General features: G+C 49.6%; 1 protein-coding gene across 2 annotated transcripts; it reads left to right on the forward strand.

Moving 5' to 3' along the window:
• Positions 1-81: 81 nt before the first annotated feature.
• On the forward strand, positions 82-16,283 carry LOC116360604 (transmembrane protein 243-like). Of its 2 annotated transcripts, XR_004207033.1 has the most exons (6): positions 82-215; positions 3,737-3,937; positions 11,475-11,525; positions 12,992-13,096; positions 14,530-14,731; positions 15,895-16,283. XR_004207033.1 is itself a non-coding variant. In XM_031815527.1 (5 exons), the coding sequence occupies exons 2-5, from the start codon at positions 3,845-3,847 to the stop codon at positions 14,656-14,658; spliced, it is 378 nt and encodes a 125-aa protein (XP_031671387.1). In that variant the 5' UTR covers positions 82-215; positions 3,737-3,844; the 3' UTR covers positions 14,659-14,848. The 2 variants fall into 2 exon arrangements, 1 of the variants encoding a protein (XP_031671387.1); XM_031815527.1 differs by lacking the exon at positions 15,895-16,283 and having other exon boundaries at positions 14,530-14,848.
• Positions 16,284-17,773: the final 1,490 nt, after the last annotated feature.

Below are 17,773 nucleotides of genomic sequence, written 5' to 3' on the forward strand. Positions count from 1 at the left end.
TTGAATCATGTCAACTCTTGCCGAAATGTGTACCGCTGTAATAAGATATTTTGCCTTTAAGAGTACTGTCACGTTCCCTTTAAGCTGCCCGGCTGTAATTTCTGGTTGAGCCGATCAGAATCATTTTGCTCCTGGAAGTTTTGGAGTCACTGGATAAGTGACAAGTAGTTGACACATATTCATCTGAAACACAACCTCTTATTATGCTCTGACACGTAAGTACATTGAAACAAAGTAGACGTTTGGTTCAACCTTTGAAATAGGTGTTTTGAGCAGCTGATTGGAGCCGTCCTAGTAGTGTTATTGTTAGCGGACATGCTATCAGTAACAAACTGCCGTTAGATAACCAGCAGGCTTACTAGCTAGCCGTCTTCTATTAAACTCGTAGATATGTTTTGTGAGCTTTGATGAGTGTTTAAAATGAATGTTAAATTAAGATCTGCGAGGTCAGCGCCCAACACAGCTAAACTAGCTAGCAAGCCTAACGACTACCAGCTGTTAGCCGACTATTTACAAGTGATTTAGCTAGCCCGGTTGGTTTCCCGTATGTCCTAGCCCGGTTGGTTTCCCGTATGTCCTAGCCCGGTTGGTTTCCCGTATGTCCCAGCCCGGTTGGTTTCCCGTATGTTTCCAGCCCGGTTGGTTTCCCGTATGTCCTAGCCCGGTTGGTTTCCCGTATGTCCTAGCCCGGTTGGTTTCCCGTATGTCCTAGCCCGGTTGGTTTCCCGTATGTCCTAGCCCGGTTGGTTTCCCGTATGTCCTAGCCTGGTTGGTTTCCCGTATGTCCTAGCCCGGTTGGTTTCCCATATGTCCTAGCCCGGTTGGTTTCCTGTATGTCCTAGCCCAGTTGGTTTCCCGTTTGTCCTAGCCCGGTTGGTTTCCCGTTTGTCCTAGCCCGGTTGGTTTCCCGTATGTCCTAGCCGGTTGGTTTCCCGTATGTCCTAGCCCGTATGGTTTCCCGTATATCCTCGTCAGTTCGTTTCCCGTATGTCCTAGCCCGGTTGGTTTCCCGTATGTCCTAGCCCGGTTGGTTTCCCGTATGTCCTAGCCCGGTTGGTTTCCCAATACTGAATGAACACGTATTTTAACTTAATATAATACATCAATAAAATCAATTTAGCCTCAAGTAAATAATGAAACATGTTCAATTTGGTTTAAATAATGCAAAAACAAAGTGTTGGAGAAGTAGAAGTGCAATATGTGCTATGTAAGAAAGCTAACGTTTAAGTTCCTTGCTCATGTAACAGTATAACTTTAGACCGTCCCCTCGCCCATACCCGGGTGCGAACCAGGGACCCTCTGCACACATCAACAGTCACCCACGAAGCATCGTTACCCATCGCTCCACAAAAGGCCCGGAACCACTACTTCAAGGTCTCAGAGCAAGTGACGTCACCGATTGAAACGCTATTTAGCGCGCACCACCGCTGACTAGCTAGCAGTTTCACATCCGTTACACTCAGAACATGAGAACATACGAAAGCTGTTGGTTCCTTTTAACATGAGTCTTCAATATCCCCAGGTAAGAAGTTTTAGGTTGTCGTTATTATAGGACTATTTCCCTCTCTACCATTTGAATTTCATTAACCTTTGATTATTGGATGTCTTGTAGGCACTTTAGTGTTGCCAGTGTAACAGTATAGCTTCCGTCCCTCTCCTCGCTCCTCCCTGGGCTCGAACCAGCAACACAACGACAACAGCCACCATCGAAGCAGCGTTAAGTCTCAGAGCGAGTGACGTTTGAAACGCTATTAGCGCACGCTAACTAGCTAGACATTTCACTTCGGTTACACCAGCCTCAACTCGGGAGTTGATTGGCTTGAAGTCATAACCAGCGCAATGCTTGACTCACAACGAAGAGCTGCTGGCAAAACGCACTAAAGTGCTGTTTGAATGAATGTTTACGCGCCTGCTTCTGCCTACCACCGCTCAGTCAGATACTTAGATACTTGTATGCTTGTATGCTCAGTCAGATTATATGCAATGCAGGACACGCTAGATAATATCTAGTAATATCAACCATGTGTAGTTAACTAGTGATCATAATTGTTTTTTATAAGAAGTTTAATGCTAGCTAGCAACTTACCTTGGCTTACTGCATCCGCGTAACAGGCAGGCTCCTTGTGGAGTGCAACGAGAGAGAGGCAGGTCGTTATTGTGTTGGACTAGTTAAATGTAAGGTTGCAAGATTGGATCCCCCGAGCTGACAAGGGGAAAATCTGTCGTTCTGCCCCTGAACGAGGCAGTTAACCCACCGTTCCTAGGCCGTCAGTGAAAATAAGAATGTGTTCTTAACTGACTTGCCTAGTTAAATAAAGATATCTTTTTTTAATTAAATCAGCAAATCGGCGCCCAAAAATACAGATTTCCGATTGTTATGAAAACTTGAAATCGGCCCTGATTAATCGGCCATTCCGATTAATCGGTCGACCTCTAGTTACTACTGCATTGTCAGAACTAGAAGCACAAGCATTTAGCTACACTCGTATTAACATCTGCTAACCATGTGTATGTGACAAATACAATTTGATTTGATTTGGGGTGGCAGGTAGCCCGGCAGGTTGGGGCGGCAGGTAGCCCGGCAGGTTGGGGCGACAGGTAGCCCGGCGGTTGGGGAGGCAGGTATCTGTCATTCTGCCCCTGAACAAGGCAGTTAACCCACTGTTCCCCGGTAGGCCGTCATTGTCAAATAAAATATTTAACTGACTTGCCTAGTTAAATAAAGGTTTAAAAAAATTATATATATATAAAAATGTTTGTAACTAGCAAGGCCATTTAGACTCCGGTTGGGGGATTGCTGTTGTTTTCAGTGTAGCTGTTCACATGATCCCATGCAGCAGCTCTTAGGGTTATGATGTGTTATGTAGCCCAGGCTGGGATGGAGCTGGAGGCTCTGCCTTTTCACCCAGAATGTTGTTGCAACAGCAAACAGTCTCTGCTCTCTGGCCTAGAATGGTCTTCTGCACCGTGCAGTAACATACTGCTGGGCTAGAGCTGGGCTAGGGTAGGGCTGGGATAGGGAAGAGCTGGGCTAGGGCTTAGGCTAGAGCTAGGGTAGGGCTGGGATAGGGCTAGAGCTAGGGTAGAGCTGGGCTAGGGCTTAGGGTAGAGCTGGCCTAGAATGGTCTTCTGCACCGTGCAGTAACATACTGCTGGGCTAGGGTAGGGCTGGGATAGGGCTAGAGCTAGGGAAGGGCTGGGATAGGGCTAGAGCTAGGGTAGAGCTGGGCTAGGGCTTAGGCTAGAGCTAGGGTAGGGCTGGGATAGGGCTAGAGCTAGGGCTTAGGGTAGAGCTGGCCTAGAATGGTCTTCTGCACCATGCATTAACATACTGCTGGGCTAGGGGTAGGGCTGGGCTAGAGCTAGGGCTGGGCTAGAGCTAGGGTAGAGCTAGAGTAGAGCTAGGGCTGGGGTAGAGCTGGGCTAGAGCTAGGGTAGAGCTAGGGTGGGGTAGAGCTGAGCTAGAATAGAGCTAGGGTAGAGCTGGACTGGAGCTAGGGTAGAGCTGGGCTGGAGCTAGGGTGGAGCTGGGATAGAGAAGAAACATGACACAACGTCTAGGGGGGGATTTGGGATTGGGCTGGGGGCAGAGATGAGAGGGGATCAAGGAGAGAGAGGAGGTAGAGTAATAGGGGGAATCAGAAAGGGAAGTAGGGGAGGGGGTGTTTTAGCCAGTCCCTTTATGGGGTGAGGGACAGGCTATTAACTTCCATCTCCTATTCCTCCCACCCTTCAGGTCAGGCATCTGGTTGGCTGGCCCTGCTTCCTGTCCGGTAAGGCCTGCCCCTGTGGAGCCACTAGCATGCAGTTCCTCTGTGTGTCCATGGGGTGGAGCTGCTGAGCCATGGATGACTTCACTACCAATGATTTCACCACCAGAACATATGGCACCAGCGGCCTTGACAACAGACTGCTGTTTGGAGAAACCTCTGCTCGGGTACGCCTGCTGTGTGTGTGTACGGCTGTTGCGGTGACCATATTACCGCCACACCCACAGTCTTCAGTCTCCTCTTCTGCACTCTGGACATGCGTTGGTAGTACCTAACTCACTAACAACCATCAGGTCCTAATGGCTCCATGTCCCTCTAACCATCAGGTCCTAATGGCTCCATGTCCCTCTAACCACTCTGACATCAATGACAATCAAACACTTATCATCACAACAGTATCATGCTTTTACAACTCACCTCACTGTGATGATCAATTTGAAGAAAGAAGTTCAACAGCAGGTTGAACCAGTGTATAACATGGTCGTTGTGGATGCTGTTCCAAAGCCCAACACAATGAAATGGACAGTGCTTTCTAAGGTGATGATTAATTCAGAACACCCATAGACCATCTGACAGCTCATTCATAGGCCTGTATATGAGCCCCCACCCCCCCCAAAAAATGAATTAAAATAATGATTGTGCTGTTATACAATACATATCGCATATTGCACATGGCAGAAAAACATTTAAAAAAAACTGATTTAAGATGTCTTTGGTACATAACTGGTCGAGCCTATACTCCAACATGTCTATCCATGAGTCTGGGAGAGAACGGTCCCACAGTTGACAGTGCATGTCAGAGCAAAACCCAAGCCACGAGGTTGAAGGAATTGTCCGTAGAGAGAGGATTGTGTCGAGACACAGATCTGGGGAAGGGTACCCAAACATTTCTGCAGCACTGAAGGCTCCAAGAACAGTGGCCTCCATCATTCTTAAATGGAAGAAGTTTGGAACCACAAAGACTCTTCCTAGAGCTGGCCGCCTGGCCAAACTGAGCAATCGAGGGAGAAGAGCCTTGGTCAAGGAGGTGACCAAGAACCTGGGGCGGCAGGGTAGCCTAGTGGTTAGAGCATTGGACTAGTAACCGAAAGGTTGCAAGTTCGAATCCCCGAGCTGACAAGGTACAAATCTGTCGTTCTGCCCCTGAACAGGCAGTTAACCCACTGTTCCTAGGCCGTCATCGAAAATAAGAATTTGTTCTTAACTGACTTGCCTAGTAAAATAAAGGTTAAAAAAAATAAAAACCCAGATGGTCACTGACAGATCACCTAGAGTTCCTCTGTGGACATGGGAGAACCTTCAAGATGGACAACCTTCTCTGCAGAACTCCACCAATCAGGCCTTTATGGTAGGTTGGTCAGACGGAAGCCACTCCTCAGTAAAAGGCACCTAAAGACTCAGACCATGAGAAACAAGATTCTCTGGTTTGATGAAACCAAGATTGAACTCTTTGGCCTGAATGCCAAGCATCATGTCTGGAGGAAACCTGTCACCATACCTACTGCGAAGCATGGTGGTGGCAGCATCATGCTGTGGGGACGTCAGGCTTGAGGGAAAGATGAATGGAGGTACCTTGAGGAAAACCTGCTCAGGACCTCAGACTGGGGCGAAGGTGCAACTTCTGGACAAGTCTCAATGTCCATGAGTGGCCCAGCCAGAGCCTAGACTTGAACCCGATTTGAACATCTCTGGAGAGACCAGAAAATAGCTGTGCAGCAATGCTCCCCCATCCAACCTGACAGAGATTGAGAGGATCTGCAGAGAAGAATGGGAGAAACTCCCTAAATACAGGTGTGCCAAGCTTGTAGCGTCAGACCCAAGAAGACTCGAGGCTGTAATTGCTGCCAAAGGTGCTTCAACAAAGTACTGAGTAAAGGGTCTGAATACTAATGTAAATGTTATATTTCCAATACCTGTTTTATGCTTTGTCGTGTGGAAAAAGTTGAGGGGTCTGAATACTTTCCAAATGCACCGTATTAGTAAAGACCAGATGAAATTGCGAATAGTCAGTTGGGTGACAATATGATCAGTTGATGAGAGAACCGCATGTGTAGCCTTAGGCAAGGAACAGAGGGCAAGCTTTCTCTGCAATGTTCTCAAATTATCAACAGCCTAGTCACATCAAGCAGCCCATATGTGTTGTTTTTCTAGGTCATTCTAAGGTTTGTATCATTCAAAACTACAGTTGCCAAATAATTCTGAACCTAGGGTATAGGACCTGTTCCAAATAACTCTGAACCTAGGGTATAGGACCTGTTCCAAATAACTCTGAACCTAGGGTATAGGACCTGTTCCAAATAACTCTGAACCTAGGGTATAGGACCTGTTCCATATAACTCTGAACCTAGGGCATAGGACCTGTTCCAAATAACTCTGAACCTAGGGCATAGGACCTGTTCCAAATAACTCTGAACCTAGGGTATAGGACCTGTTCCAAATAACTGAACCTAGGGTATAGGACCTGTTCCAAATAACTCTGAACCTAGGGCATAGGACCTGTTCCAAATAACTCTGAACCTAGGGCATAGGACCTGTTCCAAATAACTCTGAACCTAGGGCATAGGACCTGTTTCAAATAACTGAACCTAGGGTATAGGACCTGTTCCAAATAACTCAATATGCCTTAGCTAGCCCTTTTGTTTCACCTCCCACACATGCAGTGACCTCACCTGGTCTAAATGTCTCTAGAGACAAAACCTCTCATCGTCACTCAATGCCTAGGTTGACCTCCACTGTATTCACATCCTACCATACCTGTGGCTGTACATTATGCTTTGAATCTATTCTACCATGCCCAGAAATCTGCTCCCTTTACTCTGTTCTGAACGTACTAGACGATCAGTTATTTTAGCCTTTAGCCGTACCCTTATCCTACTCCTCCTTTGTTCCTCTGGTGATGTGGAGGTTAATCCAGGCTCTGCAGTGTCTAGCTCCACTCCCATTCCCCAGGCGCTATCATTTGCTGACTTCTGTAACCATAAAAGCCTTGGTTTCATGCATGTTAACATCAGAAGCCTCCTCCCTAAGTTTGTCTTACTCACTGCTTTAGCACACTCTGCCAACCAGGATGTCCTAGCCGTGTCTGAAACCTGGTTTAGGAAGGACACCAAAAATCTTGAAATTTCCATCTCTAACTATAACATTTTCCGACAAGACAGAACTGATAAAGGGGCGGAGTTGCAATCTACTGCAGAGACAGCCTGCAGTGTTCATGCTATCATACTATCCAGGTCTGTGCCCAAACAATTTGAGCTTCTACTTCTAAAAATCCACCTTACCAGAAACAAGTCTCACCGTTGCTGCTTGTTATAGACCACCTTATGCCCCTAGCTGTGCCCTGGACACCATATGTAAATTGATTGCCCCCCCCCGAGCCATCTTCAGAGCTTGTACTGTTAGGTGACCTAATCTGGGACATGTTTAACACCCCGGCCATCCTACAATCTGAGCTTGATGCCCTCAATCTCACACAAATTGTCAATGAACCTACCAGGTACAACCCCAAATCTGTAAACACGGGCACCCTCATAGATATCATCCTGACCAACCTGCCCTCTAAATACAACTCTGCTGTCTTCAACCAGGATCTCAGCGATCACTGCCTCATTGCCTGCGTCTGTAATGGGTCTGCGGTCAAACGACCACCCCTCATCACTGTCAAACGCTCCCTAAAACACTTCAGTGAGCAGGCCTTTCTAATCGACCTGGCCCAGGAATCCTGGAAGGATATTGACCTCATTCCGACAGTAGAAGATGTCTGGTTATTCTTTAAAAGTGCTTTCCTCACCATCTTAAACATTTTTTAAAAAATGAACCAGGAACAGATATAGTCCTTGGTTCACTCCAGACCTGACTGCCCTTGACCAGCACAAAAACATCCTGTGGCGTTCTGCATTAGCATCGAATAGCCCCCGCGATATGCAACTTTTCAGGGAAGTTAGGAACCGATATACACAGGCATCTAGGGAAGCAAAGGCTGGCTTTTTCAAACAGAAATTTGCATCCTATAGCACAAACTCCAAAAAGTTCTGGGACACTGTAAATTCCATGGAGAATAAGAGCACCTCCTCCCAGCTGCCCATTGCACTGAGGCTAGGAAACACTGTCACCACTGATAAATCCACTATAATTGAGAATTTCAATAAGCATTTTTCGACAGCTGGCCATGCTTTCCACCTGGCTACCCCTACTCTAAGAGACCTGCACCCCCCACAGCAACTTGCCCAAACCTCCATTTCTCCTTCACCCAAATCCAGATCGCTGATGTCCTGAAAGAGTTTCAAAATCTGGACCCCTACAAATCTGCCGGGCTAGACAATCTGGACCCTCTCTTTTTTTAAATGATCTGCCGCATTTGTTGCAACCCCTATTACTAGCCTGTTCAACCTCTCTTTCGTATCGTCTGAGATCCCCAAAGATTGGAAAGCTGCCACGGTCATCCCCCTCTTCAAAGGGGGAGACACTCTAGACCCAAACTGTTACAGACCTATATCTATCCTACCCTGCCTTTCTAAGGTGTTCGAAAGCTAAGTTAACAAACAGATCACCGACCATTTCGAATCCCACAGTACCTTTTCCGCTATGCAATCTGGTTTCCGAGCTGGTCATGGGTGCACCTCAGCCATGCTCAAGGTCCTAAACGATATCATAACAGCCATCGACAAAAGACAATACTGTGCAGCCGTCTTCATAGACCTGGCCGAGGTTTTCGACTCCATCAATCACCACATTCTTATCGGCAGACTTAACAGCCTTGGTTTCTCAAATGACTGCTTCGCCTGTTTCACCAACTACTTCTCAGACGGAGTTCAGTGTGTCAAATCAGAGGACCTGTTGTCTGGACCTCTGGCAGTCTCTATGGGGGTGCCACAGGGTTCAATTCTCGGGCCGACTCTTTTCTCTGTATACATCAATAATGTCGCTCTTGCTGCTGGTGATTATCTGATCCACCTCTACGCAGATGACACCATTTTGTGTCGCTCTTTCTGCTAGTGACACCATTTTGTGTCCTTCTGGCCCTTCTTTGGACACCGTTAACTAACCTCCAGACGAGCTTCAATGCCAGACAACTCTCCTTCCGTGGCCTCCAACTGCTCTTAAATGCAAGTAAAACTAAATGCAATGTCTTCAACCGATCGCTGCCCGCACCTGCCCGCCCGTCCAGCAACACTACTCTGGACGGTTCTGACTTAGAATATGTGGACAACTTCAAATACTTAGGTGTCTGGTTAGACTGTAAACTCTCCCTACAGACTCACATTAAGCATCTCCAATATAAAATTAAATCTAGAATCGGCTTCCTATTTCACAATAAAGCATCCTTCATTCATGCTGCCAAACACAATCTCGTAAAACTGACCACCCTACCGATCTTTGACTTCGGCGATAAAATAGACTCCAACACTCTACATCCAATTTTCTGAGTAGTCTATCACAGTGCCATCCGTTTTGTCACCAAAGCCCAATATACTACCCACCACTGCGACCTGCATGCTCTCGTTGGCTGGCCCTCGCTTCATATTCCTCGCCAAACCCACTGGCTGCAGGTAATCTATAAGTCTCTGCTAGGTAAAGCCCCGCCTTATCTCAGCTCACTGGTCACCATAGCAGCACCCACCCGTAGCACACGCTCCAGCAGGTATATTTCACTGGTAACCCCCAAAGCCTATTCCTACTTTGGCCGCCTTTTCTTCCAGTTCTTTGCTGCCAATGACTGGAACGAATTGCAAAAGAAATCACTGAAGCTGGAGACTCATATCTCCCTCACTAGCTTTAAGCATCGGCTGTCAGAGCAGCTCACAGATCACTGCACCTGTACACAGCCCATCTGTAAATAGCCCATCCAACTACCTCATCCCTATACTGTATAAATTATTTTTTTAACTCCTTTGCACCCCAGTATCTCTACTTGCACATTCATGTTCTATACATCTATCACTCCAGTGTTTAATTGCTATATTGTAATTACTTCGCCACTATGGCCTATTTATTGCCTTAACTCCCTAATCTTACCCCATTTGCAAACACTGTATATATATATTTTTCCTATTGTGTTATGGACTGTGTGTTTATTCCATGTGTAACTCTGTGTTTATGTCGCACTGCTTTCCTTTATCTTGGCCAGGTTGCAGTTGTAAATGAGAACTTGTTCTCAACTGGCCTACCTGGTTAAATAAAGGTAGAAAAAAAAATAGGGCATAGGATCTGTTTCGAATAACTCAATCTGGGGCATAGGATCTGTTTCGAATAACTCAATCTGGGGCATAGGATCTGTTTCGAATAACTCAATCTGGGGCATAGGATCTGTTTCGAATAACTCAATCTGGGGCATAGGATCTGTTTCGAATAACTCAATCTGGGGCATAGGATCTGTTTCGAATAACTCAATCTGGGGCATAGGATCTGTTTCGAATAACTCAATCTGGGGCATAGGATCTGTTTCGAATAACTCAATCTGGGGCATAGGATCTGTTTCGAATAACTCAATCTGGGGCATAGGATCTGTTTCGAATAACTCAATCTGGGGCATAGGATCTGTTTCGAATAACTCAATCTGGGGCATAGGATCTGTTTCGAATAACTCAATCTGGGGCATAGGATCTGTTTCGAATAACTCAATCTGGGGCATAGGATCTGTTTCGAATAACTCAATCTGGGGCATAGGATCTGTTTCGAATAACTCAATCTGGGGCATAGGATCTGTTTCGAATAACTCAATCTGGGGCATAGGATCTGTTTCGAATAACTCAATCTGGGGCATAGGATCTGTTTCGAATAACTCAATCTGGGGCATAGGATCTGTTTCGAATAACTCAATCTGGGGCATAGGATCTGTTTCGAATAACTCAATCTGGGGCATAGGATCTGTTTCGAATAACTCAATCTGGGGCATAGGATCTGTTTCGAATAACTCAATCTGGGGCATAGGATCTGTTTCGAATAACTCAATCTGGGGCATAGGATCTGTTTCGAATAACTCAATCTGGGGCATAGGATCTGTTTCGAATAACTCAATCTGGGGCATAGGATCTGTTTCGAATAACTCAATCTGGGCATAGGATCTGTTTCGAATAACTCAATCTGGGGCATAGGATCTGTTTCGAATAACTCAATCTGGGGCATAGGATCTGTTTCGAATAACTCAATCTGGGGCATAGGATCTGTTTCGAATAACTCAATCTGGGGCATAGGATCTGTTTCAAGTGAACACTTTTACATGTGGCTCTGCTCCGGAATGGGAAAAATATCCTTTTCTATGTTATTCAGCTAAATTATATTCTTCCTACAATAAAATCATATGTAAAACAATGACGGGGGACTTATAAGCATATCTTGTCAGCTCAATGAACAAGCCTACAGCCTATGACAGAGCATAGCCAGATAACATATAGTAGACCAACTCATATTCTGTCCTTCTGAAATACATTTTCTTCATCATGTTTCTTTTAACCTGTCTAAAATCAATAATGGATTTATTGTGACGGTGTTTATTAAAATATATTTATTAGACTTTTCAAAATGTAGATGTTTCAATCAGTGGCTTGTATGTGTGGAGGCCTGGAGATGCTAAACATGTTTATGTTAATTAACGGTCAATTACCGTGAGACCAGCAGTCTTTTGCATGACTAACTGGCTGACAAAATGTCATGACCGCCACAGTGTGTTATTGGCTTCTCTCATGTAATGTCCTCTTTCCCTTGCAGGACAGAGCCATCAACCTGGTGGTTGGAGGACTGACATCCCTGCTCGTTGTAGTAAGTACCCCTGGACTGTCTCCACATGTTGTTACAGCCTGAATTTAAAATAGATTACATTCAAAGTTTTGTGTCACTGACCTACACACAATACCCCATAACGGTATTGTGTTTTTAGACATTTTTTACAAATTTTTATAGAGAATGAGAAGCTGGAATGTTTTGTACGTTTTCAACCACTTTGTTATGGCCTAAATAAGTTCAGGAGTAAAAATGTGCTTAACAAGTCACACAAGTTGGACTCACTCTGTACAGTAATACTGTTAAACATGAATGACTACACTAGCCTAGTGGTTAGAGCGTTGTGCTAGTTACCGAAAGGTTGCTGGATAGAGTCCCAGAGCTGACAAGGTAAACATCTGTTGTTCTGCCCCTGAACAAGGCAGTTAACCCACTGTTCCTAGGTTGTCATTGTAAATAAGAATGTGTTCTTGGTTCCTCCCGGGTGGTGCAGTGGTCAAAGGCACTGCATCGCAGTGCTCGCTGTGCCACCAGAGATTCTGGGTTCGAGCCCAGGCTCTGTCGCAGCCGGCCATGACCGGGAGGTCCATGGGGCGATGCACAATTGGCCCAGCGTTGGCCGGGAGGGATATCCTTGTCTCATCGCGCACTAGCGACTCCTGTGGCGGGCCGGGTGCAGTGCACCCTGACCAGGTCGTCAGGTGTATGGTGTTTCCTCCGACACATTGGTGTTGCAGGCTTCAGAAGCAGTGCGGCTTGGTTGGGTTGTGTTTCGGAGGACGCATGGCTCTCGACCTTCGCCTCTCCCGAGTCCGTACGGGAGTTGCAGCGATGAGACAAGACTGTAACTACCAATTAGATATCAGGAAATTGGGATTTGTTCTTAACTTGCCTAGTAAAAAAAGGGAATTGGGAGAGGAAATGGTAGAATGATGATATACTGGGAAAGATGGGTTGATCTGTGGCCTTCTGAAGGGTGATCTGTGGCCTTCTGAAGGGTGATCTGTGGCTGTCTGAAGGGTGATCTGTGGCTGTCTGAAGGGTGATCTGTGGCCTTCTGAAGGGTGATCTGTGGCCTTCTGAAGGGTGATCTGTGGCTGTCTGAAGGGTGATCTGTGGCTGTCTGAAGGGTGATCTGTGGCTGTCTGAAGGGTGATCTGTGGCCTTCTGAAGGGTGATCTGTGGCCTTCTGAAGGGTGATCTGTGGCCTTCTGAAGGGTGATCTGTGGCCTTCTGAAGGGTGATCTGTGGCCTTCTGAAGGGTGGAGTGAATATATACTTGAAATATTTCAGGTCCTCCAATGAGGGGTGAGGATGTGATTGTTTCAGGTTCTCCACAGTGTGTGCTGGTCCTGGTAGGTCCATACTGTGAGAGGTGTGTCTCTGCTGGTCCTGGTAGTTTCATGCTGACCAGATCACCCACTTACCAGATCACCCACTGATTTGAGGGGCCTTTTGTCTTGTTGTTTCAATTTGATCAGTTAGGTGGTGATTGTGTTCCCTAGGTAACAGTGATCAGTTCATTCCTGTTCCCCTCGTTGCCTCCCTGGCCACTCAACGTCTTCTTGGCTTTCTGTATCCTGCTGACCTGCGGCTCGGCCATGGTGCTGGTGAGTACACACTGCTTTCTTTGGGTCTGAAGAGGATAAATATCTCCCTCCTGTAGATCTTCTGGTACTGGTAGGGGGACGTGGGTTACGGTTAGGTACCGGCAGGGGGACGTGTTGGGTACCGGCAGGGTGACGTGAGTTGGGTACCGGCAGGGGGAGGTGGGGTTGGGTACCGGCAGGGGGGGTTGGGTTGGGTACCGGCAGGGGGGGTTGGGTTGGGTACCGGCAGGGGGACGTGGGGTGGGGTACTGGCAGGGGAATGTGGGGTTGGGAACCGGCAGGGGGACGTGGGGGTGGGGTTGGGAACCGGCAGGGGGACGTGGGGGTGGGGTTGGGAACCGGCAGGGGGACGTGGGGGTGGGGTTGGGAACCGGCAGGGGGACGTGGGGGTGGGGTTGGGAACCGGCAGGGGACGTGGGGGTGGGGTTGGGAACCGGCAGGGGGACGTGGGGTTGGGTACCGGCAGGGGGACTTGGGGTTGGGTTTGGGTACCGGCAGGGGGACTTGGGGTTAGGTTTGGGTACCGGCAGGGGCACTTGGGGTTAGGTTTGGGTACCGGCAGGGGGACTTTGGGTGGGTTACCGGCAGGGGACTTGGGGTTAGGTACCGGCAGGGGGACTTGGGGTTAGGCTTGGGTACCGGTAGGGGGACTTGGGGTTAGGTACCGGCAGGGGGACGTGGGGTTGGGTACCGGCAGGGGGAGTTGGGGTTGGGTACCGGCAGGGGGACGTGGGGTTGGGTACCGGCAGGGGACGTGGGGTTGGGTACCGGCAGGGGGACGTGGGGTTGGGTACCGGCAGGGGGACGTGGGGTTGGGTACCGGCAGGGGGACGTGGGGTTGGGTACCGGCAGGGGGACGTGGGTTGGGTACCGGCAGGGGGACGTGGGTTGGGTACCGGCAGGGGGACTTGGGGTTGGGTACCGGCAGGGGGACGTGGGGTTGGGTACCGGCAGGGGGACGTGGGGTTGGGTACCGGCAGGGGGACGTGGGGTTGGGTACCGGCAGGGGGACGTGGGGTTGGGTACCGGCAGGGGGACGTGGGGTTGGGTACCGGCAGGGGGACGTGGGGTTGGGTACCGGCAGGGGGACGTGGGGTTGGGTACCGGCAGGGGGACGTGGGGTTGGGTACCGGCAGGGGGACGTGGGGTTGGGTACCGGCAGGGGGACGTGGGTTGGGGTTGGGTACCGGCAGGGGGACGTGGGTTGGGGTTGGGTACCGGCAGGGGGACGTGGGTTGGGGTTGGGTACCGGCAGGGGGACGTGGGTTGGGGTTGGGTACCGGCAGGGGGACGTGGGTTGGGGTTGGGTACCGGCAGGGGGACGTGGGGTTGGGTACCGGCAGGGGGGACGTGGGGTTAGGGTTGGGTACCGGCAGGGGTACGTGGGTTGGGTACCGGCAGAGGTGAGGCTGACTGTCGTCTTCCTCCTGTAGATTGTCTGGTACCGGCAGGGGGACTTGGATCCCAAGTTCAGGAAGTTAATCTACTACATGCTGGCCTCCATCATGCTGCTGTGTCTCTGTGCTAACCTGTACTACCACGACGTGGGCAGAGGGACGTGAGACTGGACATGCCTTACTCACCCTTACTGCCACACACCGTCCCTGACTGGACTAGTGGAACCAGTTCTACCAGGGGGACTTGGGGTTAGGTTTGGGTACCGGCAGGGGGACTTGGGGTTGGGTACCGGCAGGGGGACTTGGGGTTGGGTACCGGCAGGGGGACTTTGGGTTGGGTACCGGCAGGGGGACTTTTGGTGGGGTACCGGCAGGGGGACTTGGGGTTAGGGTTAGGTACCGGCAGGGGGACTTGGGGTTAGGCTTGGGTACCGGTAGGGGGACTTGGGGTTAGGTACCGGCAGGGGGACGTGGGGTTGGGTACCGGCAGGGGGACTTGGGGTTGGGTTTGGGTACCGGCAGGGGGACTTGGGGTTAGGTTTGGGTACCGGCAGGGGCACTTGGGGTTAGGTTTGGGTACCGGCAGGGGGACTTTGGGTGGGGTACCGGCAGGGGGACTTGGGGTTAGGTACCGGCAGGGGGACTTGGGGTTAGGCTTGGGTACCGGTAGGGGGACTTGGGGTTAGGTACCGGCAGGGGGACGTGGGGTTGGGTACCGGCAGGGGGACGTGGGGTTGGGTACCGGCAGGGGGAGTTGGGGTTGGGTACCGGCAGGGGGACGTGGGGTTGGGTACCGGCAGGGGGACGTGGGGTTGGGTACCGGCAGGGGGACGTGGGTTGGGGTTGGGTACCGGCAGGGGGACGTGGGTTGGGGTTGGGTACCGGCAGGGGGACGTGGGTTGGGGTTGGGTACCGGCAGGGGGACGTGGGTTGGGGTTGGGTACCGGCAGGGGGACGTGGGTTGGGGTTGGGTACCGGCAGGGGGACGTGGGTTGGGGTTGGGTACCGGCAGGGGGACGTGGGTTGGGGTTGGGTACCGGCAGGGGGACGTGGGTTGGGGTTGGGTACCGGCAGGGGGACGTGGGTTGGGGTTGGGTACCGGCAGGGGGACGTGGGTTGGGGTTGGGTACCGGCAGGGGGACGTGGGTTGGGGTTGGGTACCGGCAGAGGTGAGGCTGACTGTCGTCTTCCTCCTGTAGATTGTCTGGTACCGGCAGGGGGACTTGGATCCCAAGTTCAGGAAGTTAATCTACTACATGCTGGCCTCCATCATGCTGCTGTGTCTCTGTGCTAACCTGTACTACCACGACGTGGGCAGAGGGACGTGAGACTGGACATGCCTTACTCACCCTTACTGCCACACACCGTCCCTGACTGGACTAGTGGAACCAGTTCTACCAGGAAGATGATGGACCTGCCCAGAACCAGTTCCGGTGGGGGGGGGGGCCCACATTCCACACAGGCACAAGGAGAACAGACAGTTTCCAGACAAGTGACTGTCCACCAATCATAGTCAAGTGACTGTTTCTATTCCACAGATCATCTGACCACTCAGCTCTGCACAGCTTCACTTCAGGATTATTCAGACCATTTGTTGCTTTTTTTATGTAGTATTTTATGCAATAAATAATCATATCCTGTCTGGCCTGTGAGTTGTTGTCCTGCACCTCTGTCATAAGCTTTGTTGATAGCTGGCATCTCCTGTGTCTTCTTCTTGGACACATTCTGATTGTCCCACATTTTCAGAAAAGTGTCTCCACATGGTATTAAAATGTCTCTTATCCACTGTCTACGCATTGTGACCAGAGTTCCTGATCCCTCCTTGTGTGCAAGTTATTTGACAGATGATTTATTTTACTTTGGCTGCGTTTAGTCAGCCTAATTCTGATGTTTTACCCAGGTATTGGCAAAAGAGCTGCTCTGATTGGTTAAAAGATGAGACTTGTGCTGCCTGTGCACCTGACTCCCTCCGGAGGAGGTCAGTAGCCCTCTCACTGATGTTTCATGCCTCTGGTAGCCCTCCCAGTGATGTGTCATGACTCTGGTAGCCCTCCCAGTGATGTGTCATGACTCTGGTAGCCCTCCCAGTGATGTGTCATGACTCTGGTAGCCCTCCCAGTGATGTGTCATGACTCTGGTAGCCCTCGCAGTGATGTCTCAGGCCTCAGGTAGCCCTCCCAGTGATGTTTTATGCCTCTCGTAGCCCTCCCAGTGATGTTTTATGCCTCAGGTAGCCCTCCCAGTGATGTCTCAGGCCTCTGGTAGCCCTCCCAGTGATGTGTCATGACTCTGGTAGCCCTCCCAGTGATGTTTCATGCCTCTGGTAGCCCTCCCAGTGATGTTTCATGCCTCTGGTAGCCCTCCCAGTGATGTCTCAGGCCTCTGGTAGCCCTCCCAGTGATGTCTCAGGCCTCTGGTAGCCCTCCCAGTGATGTCTCATGCCTCTGGTAGCCCTCCCAGTGATGTGTCATGACTCTGGTAGCCCTCCCAGTGATATTTCATGCCTCTGGTAGCCCTCCCAGTGATGTTTCATGCCTCTGGTAGCCCGTGAAAACCCGCATGGATCAAACGCAATAATTTGCCATATTCTAATAATACTCATGTGCCAAGCTATTGCTACAGTCTTGTGAAACTTCCTTACATGTAACTTGCAACAATTTCAAAGATTTACAGTTATATGAACTCTAAGAAAGTCAGTCAAAGGAAATAAATTCATCGGGACCTAATCTATGGATTTCACTTGACTGGGAATACAGATATGCATCTGTTGGTCACAGGTACCTTACAAAAACAAAACAGAAAAGCAGGGGCGTGGATCAGAGAACCAGTCAGTATCTGGTGTGACCACCATTTGCCTCAAGCAGCGCGACACATCTCCTTCACATAGAGTTGATCAGGCTGTTGATTGTGGAATGTGCTCCCACTCCTCTTCAATGACTGAAGTTCCTGGATATGGGCAGGAACTGGAACGCGTCGTCGTACACGTCGAGCCACAGCATCCAAACATACTCAATGGGTGACGTGTCTGGTGAGAATGGAAGAACTGGGACATTTTCAACTTCCAGTAATTGTGTACAGATCCTTGCAACATGGGGCCGTGCTTTATCATGCTGAAACATGAGGTGATGGTGGTGGATGAATGGCACAACAATGGGCCTCAGGATCTCCCCATGGTATCTCTGTTCATTCAAATTGCCATCAATAAAATGCAATGGTGTTCGTTGTCCGTAGCTTATGCCTGCCCATACCATAACCCCACTGCCACCATGGGGCACTCTGT

The sequence above is a fragment of the Oncorhynchus kisutch genome, unplaced genomic scaffold (genome assembly GCF_002021735.2).
Source record: "Oncorhynchus kisutch isolate 150728-3 unplaced genomic scaffold, Okis_V2 Okis09a-Okis19a_hom, whole genome shotgun sequence".
Classification (NCBI taxonomy): Eukaryota; Metazoa; Chordata; class Actinopteri; order Salmoniformes; family Salmonidae; genus Oncorhynchus; species Oncorhynchus kisutch.